The sequence below is a fragment of the Mobula birostris genome, chromosome 10 (genome assembly GCF_030028105.1).
Source record: "Mobula birostris isolate sMobBir1 chromosome 10, sMobBir1.hap1, whole genome shotgun sequence".
In the NCBI taxonomy this organism is placed as follows: domain Eukaryota; kingdom Metazoa; phylum Chordata; class Chondrichthyes; order Myliobatiformes; family Myliobatidae; genus Mobula; species Mobula birostris.
In genome coordinates, this window is record NC_092379.1 from 125,559,872 (window position 1) to 125,574,696 (window position 14,825).

Consider the following 14,825-nt stretch of genomic DNA (forward strand, 5'->3'; position numbering starts at 1 on the left):
TGATTAGATTCAAAGATTGAACATCGAATCTTCTCTAAATCTAAACATGACATCACATCACGTAACCATTGGGCGTGAATAGGAGGGGGCCACATCTTTCCATTTAAGCAAAAGCATCCTTCTGACCAGAAGAGACCTAAAAGCCAAAATGTGCAAATCAGATGGCTCCAAAATAATATCCTTTCCTCCAACAACACCAAATAAAGCGGTCAAAGGATTAGGCTTGAAATTTACTTTAAAAAGTATCGAAAAGGTTTGAAATACTTCTTTCCGATATTTTCCAAGACCCGGACATGTCCAAAACACATGAATGAGTGAAGCTTCTCCATTATTACATTGATCACAATACGGAGATATATCTAAATAAAAACGAGACAACTTATCCTTAGTCATATGGGCCCTATGGACCACTTTAAATGCAAGCAGAGAGTGACGGGCATATAACCATGAAGTGTTGACACTATGTTAGCGATGAAGGAGAGACACTATTCATAAAGTCTCATTGTATGCTGATGACTTGCTGCTATTTATTTCTAATGTTGAGACTTCATTACCCCATGTGCTTTCTTTACTCTCCTGTTTTAGCCAGTTTTCAGGTTATAAATTAAACCTACACAAAGTGAACTTTTCCCTTTGAACAATTTGATACCAACAAATTCTAACCTTCCTTTTAAAATTGTAAGAAACCAATTTACTTATTTAGGTGTAACAATTACTAAAAATTATGGGTGTCTATTTAAAGAAAATCTTCTTACTCTATTGAATCATGTAAAAAGAATACTATTAAATTGGTTGCCTCTTTCGTTATTGTTAATTGGTCGAATTAACTCTATCAAAATGAATATATTACCTAAATTTATATATCTTTTATAGGCATTGCTGGTTTTCATTCGTAAATCCTTTTTTGATTCTCTTGGCTCTATTATATCTCCTTGTATATGGAAGAATAAGCACTCTAGATAAAATAAAATTCATCTTCAGAAAGATAAGAAGAATGGAGGATTAGCCTTACCAAATTTTAGATTTTATTTTTGGGCAGTTAATATAAGAAATCTTAGATTTTGGTTATATTATATAAATCGTGGGGATTGCCTGATGTGGGTTTTCTTAGAAGCTAATTCTGTTAACAAATTTTCTATTATTCCTCTTCTTGGATCCTCACTTCCTTTGTCTTTGAGTAAATTAACTGATAATCTGGTAGTTAAACGCACTATGAGGATTTGGATACAATTCCGAAAATATTTTGGCTTATTGAGAATTTCTCTTTCGAGTCCCATTTTGTCTTATTATTTATTTAAACCCTCTATGATTGATGTGGCTTTTAAAGTATGGGATAGATTAGGTATTAAAGGCTTTCAGGACTTGTTTATCGAGGGAAGTCTTTTTTCGTTTGAACAATTGTCAACTAAATATAGTTTACCCAAAACTCTTTTTTTTTTGATATCTATAAATAAGAGATTTTTTACGGGCCCAAATAAGTACATTTCCTAAAAGTCCTGATAAGAATCTACTAGATGTCATTTTTAATCTGAAACATTTCTATAATGGATCTATATCTAATATTTATAATATACTGTTGGGAATAAGGTGTTCCTTCAGATAAAATTAAAAATCTTTGGGAACAGGATTTACAGACTTCAATTTCTGAGGAAACTTGGTACACTCAGATCCTAATGCACCAAGGTGTGCATGGCTTGATCACCATGGGGACAAGATAATTCACATGATTAAATCGCTTGTTGACTCTGCCCTGGATAGTTGAGAAAGAAAGTCTGTTCTGAGAACGCAATCTGGCAAGAATTCTTAATAACCCTTGGTGGACAGGGCAAAAGACTTTGAGGAAGAGTGGGCCACATAGAACCAATGTCAGGGTCCTGTACTCACTATTTTCACAATGTTTCATTAACACACAAAATGCTGGAGTGGAATCGAGGAATAAAGGGAAGGAGGTGGGAACCAAAGGGGGCTGATGGGCTGGTCATGAGGGCAGCTGAGGAGAAGGGGCGAGAGGGAATGGGAAAAGAGACAGGGTGTGGGAGGATTAAAAGGGGTGGTAGGGAGGAAGAAATGATTGGAAGTCAGAGAAATTGACGTTCGTTCCATTAGGGTGGAGGCTACCCAGATGGAATATGAGCTACTGCTCCTCCAGCCTGAGTTTGGCCTTATCGTCGCAGTAGCTTTGTTTAGCTGTTACATTTTGGAAAAAATATTGGGGGGGAGGGGTTAAAAATTGAGTAGTATCCTAGATGCTCATACATCTCAAATGGCAAATATCACTGACAACGGAAAGGGATAGGATAGCATCCTCAGTTCCGGATTGGAAATTCCTTAAAATTAATGTTAATACATAAGAATCTTGCTGCAAGCAAATAATGAGTAACAACTATGCTTCCTACTCTTACCTGATTCACCCGAAGGACCTGGACTTCCTTTTGGCCCAGATGGTCCATTAAATCCAGGAAGTCCATCCTGCCCTGGGTCACCAGGGGGTCCCAAAGAGCCTGGGAGAGAGAAGTAGTTTTACAAAATCATTCAAACTTTACAAATGCTGGAAACACTTACAGATCTTTGTAAAGAAAAGCAGAGTTTACATTTCAGGCCAAAAACTTCACAAAAGTGAGCCAATTGTGACAAAAGGTTCTTGACCTGAAACATCAGCAGTTTCTCTTTGATGCCTGATGCTGAGCACTTTTGGTTTTTTTCCCTGATTTCTAGCATCTGCATTATTTCAAATTTCATTCTCTAATTCTGTAACAGAAGAGCAATAATTGTGACATGGATTCCCAGTGGTTGAGTGTGCAAATTTAATCTTTTATGTTCACATTCAGGGCGACTGAATGCACCATTGTATGAGTAAGTGTTGCCTTACCTGGAGGTCCTGGTGGGCCAGGTAAGCCTGGTGTTCCTTTAGGACCAGGTGAGCCTGGTGCTCCTGGTAAACCTGGTTCTCCTTTCAAAGGCTGCAGTGTTACATATGGTCCAGGTGGACCACGTGGACCTGTACAACAAAGGTCATGGGTTAAAATGGCAAAGACAGAGAAATTAGTATTTCTTTCTTTTTGTATTTGCACAGCTTATTGTCTTGCACACTGGTTGAATGCGCAGTTGGTGTGGTCTCTCATCGATTTTATTATGTACTTATTGAGTGCCAGCAAGTAAATGAATCTCAGGGTTGTATATGGGGAAATACTTTGATAACAAATTTACTTTGTACTTGAAATTTTGTCAGGATACAGAAGATAAGCAAGCCTAAAGATTGACAAGGCAGTTCAAACCTACCTGGTTCACCAGGCAGTCCGGTTTCACCTGGAGGCCCCTTAAGACCTGAAGGTCCGGGAGATCCTTTCATCCCTGTGAAACAAGTGAGAACTGGGATGAAGCCACATCTTTCAACAAAATCCAATACTTAGCTAATGAGCCATTCGTATCTACGACCGCACATTGCACTGAGAGTCAAGTCTCAGAGAAAATGGAGCAGGTCCCACTGAAGCGGCTAACCTCCTGTTGTACTTCTGGTCTCACAGTTGACTCAAAGGATGTGCATATTAAGCCAAATGTCAACTGAGTTGTCTCAGGGTTGGACCCACACTTGCATGGTGAGCAAGCAAGGTTTGCAGGTTCATTTGAGAGTGATCTAGCCCAGTGATTACCAGACGGCAAACTGATCTTCATACTTAAATTGATTGCTTCTCACCTTGTATCTTTTGTAAAGACACACACAGAAAGTTCAGCCAACACTGAATTCAAATGGTTAATATCGTTAGCATTTCCAGCAGATATAGTAAGAGTCAGTATGAGCAGGTTTACCTCTGACTATGAATTTAACATGATCTACCATTAGCTTATTAATGACAAAGCAGGCTTGAGTGGTCAAGTACCTATGCCTGCTCCTTATTTGTATGTTCATATGAATGTTTCAGCTCTGAAAGGCACATTAATAACTCTGTTGGTACCTCCATGTAGTGTTCGGAAAGGGGTTTGCAGTATCAGAAATGTAGTGCTTCAAGGGAAAAGTAAAACTCAGAACGTGCCTGCTTTGCAGACGTTTTCTCTGATATCTTATTCACAGGGTCACGGGGAGAATGCTCTGTCTTCCTACAGACAGCTGGGTCAGTACTAGTACAATGCTAACCTTGCCACCCACACGATTTTGCTGTGCCATCCACTAGAGTTGTGCATGGGAATCCCTCAGAAGAATCTTCATCTGAAATGTCGACTGTCCATTTCCTTCCACAGATACTACCCGACCTGCTGAGCTTCTCCAGCTCTTTGTGATTTGCTCCACATTCCAGTATCTTGTGCCCAGATTGATTGCATTTAGCATTTTAGGTAAAAATTCCTCAGTACTGTGCATAAAGAAGTTATTCGACACCACAGAGTTTTTAAGCTGCTGCATCTTAAAGAACGGACGAACTGGATTCCAGCAGGTAGAAAACCATACTATTCCAGAAAAAGATATGGTGCCTTCTTTCTTACCTGGGAATCCTGGAGCTCCTGGAAAACCTGGGTCTCCTTTTGGTCCATTGAAGCCGGGCGGTCCTGTGTTGCCCTGAAGAGATGCAAAATGAACCATTAAGATGCTCAGGTGAAGCTCTTACCAAATGACTAGACTGCAGAAATTGGATGGTACCAAGTATTTGGGCACATGGATGAAAGAAAAATGAAACAAAAAATGGGGACAATTATGGGCTATGTAGGACAGAAGTGTTAGTTTGATCGGGAAGTAGGTTAAAACGTCAGCACAACATTGCGGGCCAAAGGACCTGCACTGTGCTGTAGTGTTCCATGTTTTATTCAATCGCAAAGAAGATTCTTGGTTCTTTACAGATAATATCTATGTTCGGAGTCACTCAGATTTGGGAAAAGGCCTTCAAACAAGCTATTGACCCCTCTAACTTACACAAGAATACCCAAAAGGTCTCCAAAACTTTATCAAAAAGCAAAGGAGTGAAGAATCTAAAACCTGAAGTAACAATAGAAAATGCCGTAAAGACCCAGCAAGGTAAGGCAGCATTTCTGGGGAGAGAAACAGAGACAATGTTTTAGCTTAATGAACTTCCACTGGTTCCAGTGAAAGATGAGAGACTTTAATACAGTGTCTCCACAGATGTTGCCTGACCTGTTACATATTATTAGCATTTTCTCTTTTTATTTTTTACACTCAGTGCCTATTTTATTAGGAATGGCCTGCTTATTAATGAAATATACCTGATCAACCAAACATGTGGCAGCAGCTCAGTGCATAAAAGCATGCTGATACTTAGGTCATAGAACACTACAGCAATGAATTAAAATGGGGAAGAAGTGTATTTGCAGTGACTTTGACTGTGGAATGTTTGTTGGTGCCAAACAGGGTGGTTTGATTTTCTCAGAAACTGCTGATCTCCTGGGATTTTCAAGCACAACAGTCTCTAGAGCTTACAGAGAATGGTGCAAGAAACAAAAAAAAAACATCCACTGAGTGGCAGTTCTGTGGGAAAAAATGCATTTTTAATGACAGGGGTCAGAGGAGAATGGCCAGACTGGTTCAAGCTGACAAGACAGTGACAGTAACTCAAATAACCACACGTTACAACTATGCTGTGCAGAAAAGCATCTCTGAATGCACAACATACCAAATTTTGAAGCGGATGGGCTACAGCAGCAGAAAACCACACCAGACTTTATTCCTGTACCTAATGAAGTTGCCATTAACAGCCAGACAAAAAAAGTGCATATTGGGGACTCTAAAATTGATAAAACTTTGTGCACCACTTTACAAATGAAAAAGTATCAGGTGCCACAAATGGGACTTATGAGCTGCTGTTGTTTTTAGTTGCACTGCTTGGCACCACTTCCTATACTGCTAAAACTCACTGACTTAATTCCATAATTCCAAATACCATAATTCCATAAAAATACTGTATTTAACAGTACAGGATCTGTGGGATAGTTGAAGTGTGAATATTTGTACTTTACTAAAAACAAATTTGGAAATAATTTCTTCAATGTAAACCATGTTAGCATTCATTCACTAATTTCTCCAGACTATTCGACAAAGAATAGGACACAGAACATTGTTTAAATGACGAGAAACCACAAAATGTTGCAGTACAATGGGATATTGGAGCAACACACACAAAAGTCGCTGGCGAACGCAGCAGGCCAGGTGTCCTGACGAGGGGTCTCGGCCTGGAGCGTCGACTGTGCCTCTTCCTGGGGATGTTGCCTGGCCTGCTGCGTTCGCCAGCGACTTTTGTGTGTGTTGCTTGAATTTCCAGCATCTGCAGAGTTCCTGTTGTTTGCAATGGGATATGGATATCTTTTTGCATGAGATACAATAAATTAGCAAGCAAGCATATCAGGTAATTACAAGTCCAAATCTGGGGTGGAGTCCTGCACCAGGTTTCCCAAGTCCCTTTGCACCTCTGACTTCTGAATTTCTGATTGAGAATATGGAGTTGAGATGACAATCATATCAGCTATGATCTTATTTTATGGAAGAGCAGATTTGAGGGGCCAGCAAGTTTGAACTTGCTTGTAATTTGTAGATTTGATATACCCAAAACATCTGGAGTCACGGAATATGTTCAGCTTAGGGAGAATTTTGGGTTACAGGGGAGTTGAGGGCTATGTGTATCAGGGAGAAACTAGAGCTAAAAGAATATTGTATCAACCATGATCTCAGTGAGCAGGTAAGATGGGTTTATTTCCCATGTGCAATTGAATCTTATTCATTCGCTTCAGTTTTATTTCATATTTCATTCTCTGCTCATCAGCATTATTTGCTTTGTTAATTCTCAGGGACTATAGGTAAAGGCCAACGAAAGATTTATGGATTGGACTGTAGTTCAAATTGGCTCATTCAGTTCAATTTTTTTTGTTCTTACCCATTCTTTCTTTTGCAGATTGGCTGTCTGGGGGTTTAGGTGATCTGTTAGTTTTTGTGTGAGGGAGGGTTTGAGGGTGTTTGGGGTTTGCGAGTTATTATTTCTTTTCTTGCTGGGGGAGGAGATTTCTTTCAACTAGAACCATAGAACACTACAGCACAGAAAACAGGCCATTTGGCCCTTCTAGACTGTGCCAAAACTTTATTCTGCTAGTCCCATTGACCTGCACCCAGTCCATAACCCTCCAGACCTCTCCCATCCATCATCCAATTTGTTCTTAAAACTTAAAAGTGAGCCCGCATTTACCACGTCAGATGGCAGTTCGTTCCACACTCCCACCACTCACTGAGTGAAGAAGTTTCCCCTAATGTTCCCCCTAAATCTTTCCCCTTTCACCCTAAAGCCATGTCCTCTCGTGTTTATCTCTCCTAATCTAAGTGGAAAGAGCCTACTCGCATTTACTCTGTCGATACCCCTCATTATTTTGTAAACCTCTATCAAATCTCCCCTCATTCTTCTACACTGCAAGGAATAAAGTCCTAACCTGTTCAATCTTTCCCTGTAACTCAACTCCTGAAGACCCAGCAATATCCTAGTAAATCTTCTCTGCACTCTTTCAATCTTACTGATATCCTTCCTATAGTTAGGTGACCAGAACTGCACACAATATTCCAAATTTGGCCTCACCAATGTCTTATACGACCTCCCCATAACATCCCAACTCCTATACTCAACTCTACTTATAGAGTTTTCTGTATTCTATGGCTATCTGGAGAAGACAAATTTCAGGCAACACACATCAAAGTTGCTGGTGAACGCAGCAGGCCAGGCAGCATCTCTAGGAACAGGTACAGTCGATGTTTCAGGCCAAGACCCTTCGTCAGGACTAACTGAAGGAAGAGTTAGTAAGAGATGTGAAAGTGGGAGGGGGAGGGGGAGATCCAAAATGATAGGAGAAGACAGGAGGGGGAGGGATGGAGCCAACATCTGGACAGGTGAATGGCAAAAGGGATAGAAGAGGATCATGGGACAGGAGACCCAGGGAAAAAGAAAAGGGGGGGGGAACCCAGAGGATGGGCAATGGGTATAGTCAGAGGGACAGAGGGAGAAAAAGGAGAGTGAGAGAAAGAGTGTGTGTATAAAAATAAATAAGGGATGGGGTACGAGGGGGAGGTGGGGCATTAGCGGAAGTTAGAGAAGTCGATGTTCATGCCATCAGGTTGGAGGCTACCCAGACGGAATATAAGGTGTTGTTCCTCCAACCTGAGTGTGGCTTCATCTTTACAGTAGAGGAGGCCGTGGGTAGACATGTCAGAATGGGAATGGGATGTGGAATTAAAATGTGTGGCCACTGGGAGATCCTACTTTCTCTGGCGGACAGAGCATAGGTGTTCAGCAAAGCGATCTCCCAGTCTGCATTGGGTCTCACCAATATATAAAAGGCCACATCGGGAGCACCGCACGCAGTATATCACCCCAGCCGACTCACAGGTGAAGTGTCGCCTCACCTGAAAGGACTGTTTGGGGCCCTGAATGGTGGTAAGGGAGGAAGTGTAAGGGCATGTGTAGCACTTGTTCCGCTTACAAGGATAAGTGCCAGGAGGGAGATCAGTGGGGAGGGATAGGGGGGACGAATGGACAAGGGAGTCGCTTAGGGAGCGATCCCTGCGGAATGCAGGGTGGGGGGAGGGAAAGATGTGCTTAGTGGTGGGATCCCGTTGGAGGTGGCGGAAGTTACGGAGAATAATATGTTGGACCCGGAGGCTGGTGGGGTGGTAGGTGTGGACCAGGGGAACCCCGGCAGACCTATTGTCTCAGCTTGCTCCTGCCCTACCGAACTCGTTTCTGCATACCTCGACACGGTTTTATCCCCCCTTGTTCAATCCCTTCCTACCTATGTTCGTGACACTTCTCACGCTCTTAAACTTTTCGATGATTTTAAGTTCCCTGGCCCCCATCGCTTTATTTTCACCATGGATGTCCAGTCCCTATATACTTCCATCCCCCATCAGGAAGGTCTTAAAGCTCTCCACTTCTCTTTAGATTCCAGACCTAATCAGTGCCCCTCTACCACCACTCTGCTCCGTCTAGCGGAATTAGTCCTTACTCTTAATAATTTCTCCTTTGGCTCCTCCCACTTCCTCCAAACTAAAGGTGTAGCTATGGGCACCCGTATGGGTCCTAGCTATGCCTGCCTTTTTGTTGGCTTTGTGGAACAATCTATGTTCCATGCCTATTCTGGTATCTGTTCCCCACTTTTCCTTCGCTACATTGACGACTGCATTGGCGCTGCTTCCTGCACGCATGCTGAGCTCGTTGACTTTATTAACTTTGCCTCCAACTTTCATCCTGCCCTCAAGTTTACCTGGTCCATTTCCGACACCTCCCTCCCCTTTCTAGATCTTTCTGTCTCTGTCTCTGGAGACAGCTTATCCACTGCTGATGTCTACTATAAGCCTACTGACTCTCATGGCTCTCTGGACTATTCCTCTTCTCACCCTGTCTCTTGCAAAAATGCCATCCCCTTCTCGCAATTCCTCCGTCTCCACCGCATCTGCTCTCAGGATGAGGCTTTTCATTCCAGGACGGGGGAGATGTCCTCCTTTTTTAAAGAAAGGGGCTTCCCTTCCTCCACCATCAACTCTGCTCTCAAACGCATCTCCCCCATTTCACGTACATCTGCTCTCACTCCATCCTCCCGCCACCCCACTAGGAATAGGGTTTCCCTGGTCCTCACCTACCACCCCACCAGCATCCGGGTCCAACATATTATTCTCCGTAACTTCCGCCACCTCCAACGGGATCCCACCACTAAGCACATCTTTGCCTCCCCCCCCCCGCATTCCGCAGGGATCGCTCCCTACGCAACTCCCTTGTCCATTCGTCCCCCCCATCCCTCCCCACTGATCTCCCTCCTGGCACTTATCCGTGTAAGCGGAACAAATGCTACACATGCCCTTACACTTCCTCCCTTACCACCATTCAGGGCCCCAAACAGTCCTTCCAGGTGAGGCGACACTTCACCTGTGAGTCGGCTGGGGTGATATACTGCGTCCGGTGCTCCCGATGTGGCCTTTTATATATTGGTGAGACCCGACGCAGACTGGGAGACTGCTTTGCTGAACACCTACGCTCTGTCCGCCAGAGAAAGCAGGATCTCCCATTGCCACATATTTTAATTCCACATTCCATTCCCATTCTGACATGTCTATCCACAGCCTCCTCTACTGTAAAGATGAAGCCACACTCAGGTTGGAGGAACAACAACTTATATTCCGCCTGGGTAGCCTCCAACCTGATGGCATGAACATCGACTTCTCTAACTTCCGCTAATGCCCCACCTCCTCCTTGTACCCCATCCGTTATTTATTTGTATACACACATTCTTTCTCTCACTCTCCTTTTACTCCCTCTGTCCCTCTCACTATACCCCTTGCCCATCCTCTGGGTTTTTCCCCCCTTGTCTTTCTCCCCAGACCTCCTGGCCCATGATCCTCTCATATCCCCTTTGCCAATCACCTGTCCAGCTCTTGGCTCCGTCCCTCTCCCTCCTGTCTTCTCCTATCATTTTGGATCTTCCCCTCCCCCTTCCACTTTCAAATCTCTTACTAACTCTTCCTTCAGTTAATCCTGACGAAGGGTCTCGGCCTGAAACATCGACTGTACCTCTTCCTAGAGATGCTGCCTGGCCTGCTGCGTTCACCAGCAACTTTTCTGTGTGTTGCTTGAATTTCCAGTATCTGCAGAATTCCTGTTGTTTGCGAAGACAAATTTCAGAGTTGTATTCTACATACATATATACTTTGAAAATAAAATGAACCATTGAACCTTTGAATTGTCATGATATTTAGCATACACCAAAGACCGTAGAAACTTTACTCACTGGTCTTCCTGGTAATCCACTTTCTCCTTTAGGTCCGGGATATCCTGGAGCCCCTGGAAGACCAGGGTCCCCCTTTTCCCCTTTGAAGCCCCCTATCCCTGCAGGACCTGGAATACCAGGTAGACCTTGTAGGCCTATAAGAGATTAACATGTCATTAGTATTTTCTGGGTAGGGGCAACGGAAATTAAGTTTACCACTGGCCATGAAATGGAAAATATACCTGCATGATTATAACAGCAGCTATTGTATATCATTCTTAACAATTGGACCCAAGATAAACAAATCAATGTACAGACTACATTATATCAAAAATCATGTTCATCACGCTAGAAATTTAAGCTATTTGTCTAGAGTTAGAGAACAATATAGCACAAGTAGAGGCCCTTCAGCCCAACGCATCCATGTTGACCACAGTGCTCACCCAGCTAGTCCTAATCGCCTGCGTTTGGTCGCTATTTCTCTAAGCCCTTTCCCTCCATGTACCTATACAAGTGCTTCATGAATGCTTCAGCTTAACTTTGCTGCACTTTTTAAAACATGGAAAAACATTAACCACCTTCCAGTCATTGGAAAATGCAATGGTGGCTAAAGATGAAGTAAATGCCTCTGAAAGGGCCTCTGCAATTTCCTCTCTAGCCACTCCGAAGGTTCGAGGATGCAGTCAGTTTGTCCTCAGAAATTTATTCACCTTAATGCACTGTAAGGCTTTAAATTCTCCCTCCTGGTAATATGAATGTCCTTCAAAATATTTCTACTTGGTTCCTTTATCACCGCAACAAACATTGAGGAGAGATATTTGTTAAAACTTCCATCCACTTCCTGTGGCGTGAGACACAGGTGGTCTTGTTGATCTTGAAGGGGACGAACTAAAACCCTATCTACCCCAAGTTACATCTAATTTTTTCAAAATTTCTCCCATGGTGGTTGAAAGAAAATTGTTTTTTGCTGGTGGTAATTGTATCAGAGCCCCCAATTATATTGCATTCCAGTCAGTGCATAGAAAGTGTTGAGACTCGTATCTGATCTGTTCTTACCTGACATGCATTTCCAAGAGGGAAATATGGAGACGAATTAGAATTCTAGGTGGTGTTTAACTTCCAGTGTCCAGGGCTGCTGAGGCCAGTAGCATTTCCCCAGGAAGCTTCCCTGGAAACTTCATCCAGTCTATCAAACAGTGCCCTATCGTCATAGTCCCACAAAATAATTTCCTTTTAAATATCTATTTTCATTTGAATCTGCTTCTACCTTTTTTCTCCAGCAGTAGTAGTAGGAGGTGCACACATATATATTTGTACAGTACTGTGCACAAATCTTAGGCATAGATATAGATAGATAGATAGCTGGGGTGCCTCAGACTTTTGCACAATACAGTAGTAATTTTATGCATTGCACTGCACTGCTGCCATTAAAAAAAAATTCATGACATATGTAAGTGGTGATAAACCTGATTCTGATATGAGTCTGTATTGTGGACTGGGAGTGGGAATGGGGCAGGGAGAGGAGTATCATGGTTGGGAAAAGGTGAAGGGAGAGGGGAGGGAGTGGGAAGCACCAGAGAGACGTTCTGTAATGATCAATAAACCTATTGTTTGGAATCAAATGATTCCTTGCCTGGTGTCTCAGGGCTGGGTGTGTCTGCACATGGACAACTCCCTCCCCTGCCACTCCTTCACTCCTTCTCTGCCACCTGTCCCTCACCTCTCCTCTGGCACTCCACCCTCACTATTCACAACATCCTTTGTTTCCACTATATATATAGTTCATGGGGAGGACCGTGAACTGCTCCAGAATGCCCCCAGCTGTAATAGCGACATGCTACCACTACATTATCACGTCCATTTTTAAGTATAGTTTTTCATCAACTATATCGTATTTCTTTGTTCTGTTGTGAATGCCTGCAGGAAAATGAATCTCAAGGTAGTATCTGGTGACATATATGCACTTTGATAATGAATGTACTTTTGAACTTTTCGGATCATAATGTCTTTTTATAAGACAACTTCCTCATCTGATCATTGGTTCTTTAACCCATCACCTCAGATCAAGGAGTCAAAACATGAAGTGAAAATAGGCAACACAGCTCTTGAGGTTGATTCTCCATTTGATAGGCTGCAAATATCTCAGTATGTTGCTCATATTCTTGACATCTTTAGTATCAAAACACTATCAATATTTGTCTTTAATATTGAGCAGCCACCGTCTTCAAGGATTCATAATTTTGAGCCAAAGAACCTCTCATCTCTGTCCAAAATCATTGATTCTTCACCCTAAGAACATGCCCTTTGGTTCCATCCTTAAGGATCCCCATCACCCAGGATATGCCCTCTTCTCATCATGGAGGAGGCACGGGAGCCTGAAGATACTCAACCTTTTAGGAACAGTTCGTCCTCTCTGCCATCAGATTTTTGAACAGCTCATACATCCATGAAAACTACGTCACTATTTTGCCCTTTTTTGTATTACTTAGTTCTTTTTATATATTTCTTAATGTAATTTATAGTATATTTTACATATTGCACTATACTGCTGCCCCAAAACAAATTTTGCACAATGTCAGTCATAATAAACCTGATTCTGATCGAGCTTTTCACCGTTTTCTTAGTATCATGATCGTCATGTGACACGTCGTATGATGTGGGCGATCATGGTCTTTCCATGACCATAATTATTCTTGGTAAATTTTTCTACAGATTTGGTTTGCCATTGTCTTCTTCTGGGCAGTGTCTTTACAAGACGGGCGACCCCAGCCAATATCAATACTCTTCAGAGATTGTCTGCCTGGTGTCAGTGCTCACTTTAACCATGACTTGTGATATACACCAGCTGCTCATACGACCATCCACCACCTGCGTCATTTGACCCTGATTGGGGGGGGGGGGGAGGTTTAAGCTGTTGCTACACTTTGCCCAAAGGTGACCTGCAGGCTTGCGAATGGAAGGAGCGTCTTACACCAACTTTGGTAGAGATATATCTCTACCCCACCACCCAATTTCTTAGTATGAACCTATTTAAACACAGGAATTACTTTTTTTGTGATCCTGAAAAGATGCAAGTAGTAAGGTAATTTCCCTCAAGTGAGGGAAAATAATGCCTAACCAGTGCACTAACAGGTCTTGAGTTCAACTGGGATGCCTACCACTTTTGATCCTTTTATCTGATAGGGATCCACAGAAGCAGAATGACTGTTAAAGGTATAGGACTGTAAGTATGCCCATTTCTGAAAAAAAAGTACCTCACTCATAGTCAGATCTTTGAGGGAGTTAGCTGTATGTGGTATTGTGGGGTAGGATGATAGCGTGGAATGGCGAAAATCTTCAAGGAGCAGTGCCTCAGAAAGTGGGTGCCTATCATCAAGGACCCCAATCACCTAGGACATGCCCTTTTCTCATTGTTGCTGTCAGGAAAGAGATACAGAAGCCAAAAGGCACAGACTCGGTGACTCAGGAACAGCCTTTTCCCGTCTGCCATCTGATTTCTAAATGGACATAACTTCACCACATTTGGTATTTCTGTTTTTGAACTACTATGTTTAATTTAACTATTTTATATATATATATATGCTGTAATTCATTTTTTCTAATTTATCATGTATTGCATTGTAATGCTGCTGCAAAGTAAACAAGTTTCACAACATATGCCAAGGAAATTAAACCTGATTCTAACTCTGAAATAGATGGCCTCTTTCTTCACATAATTTGAACAGAACTTAAGTAGTAACATCTTTTACGGAGTTAAATTTTATGACAACATCAAAGAACCGGTCTTTTCGTTGAAGGACAAATACAGGTGTTTTGTTGAAAGAAATTGACATAAGGTTTAATACATGGTCTAATAGGTAAAATTGAACATTCTAATGAGCAGAAAACCTGGAAGGTTAACTCTCCCAAGGGTGATGTTTGTTTTCTGGTGACGAATTTAAGAAAAAAAAAGTATACTCATCTGATGATAGCTCTAACCCTCCAATCCTGCAAGAATGACAATGAGACTTTGTCAATGCCCAGCAATCTGAAATCAATCTCTGATTTCAGTTGGATCTGAACATCCCACTGCAGTTACTTAATGGCTCAAAGTA

General features: G+C 42.3%; 1 protein-coding gene across 2 annotated transcripts in view; it reads right to left on the bottom strand.

The window, feature by feature from the left end:
- Positions 1 to 14,825, bottom strand: part of col4a5 (collagen, type IV, alpha 5 (Alport syndrome)) — a 310,200-nt gene that overhangs the window by 29,143 nt on the left and 266,232 nt on the right. For both annotated transcript variants that reach the window (XM_072270935.1, XM_072270934.1), the window contains 5 exons: positions 10,753 to 10,886; positions 4,477 to 4,549; positions 3,280 to 3,351; positions 2,870 to 2,998; positions 2,403 to 2,501 (listed from right to left, as the gene is read on the bottom strand). In XM_072270935.1, coding sequence (XP_072127036.1) covers positions 2,403 to 2,501; positions 2,870 to 2,998; positions 3,280 to 3,351; positions 4,477 to 4,549; positions 10,753 to 10,886 — 507 coding nt within the window. The remainder of the gene's footprint in view (positions 1 to 2,402; positions 2,502 to 2,869; positions 2,999 to 3,279; positions 3,352 to 4,476; positions 4,550 to 10,752; positions 10,887 to 14,825) is intronic.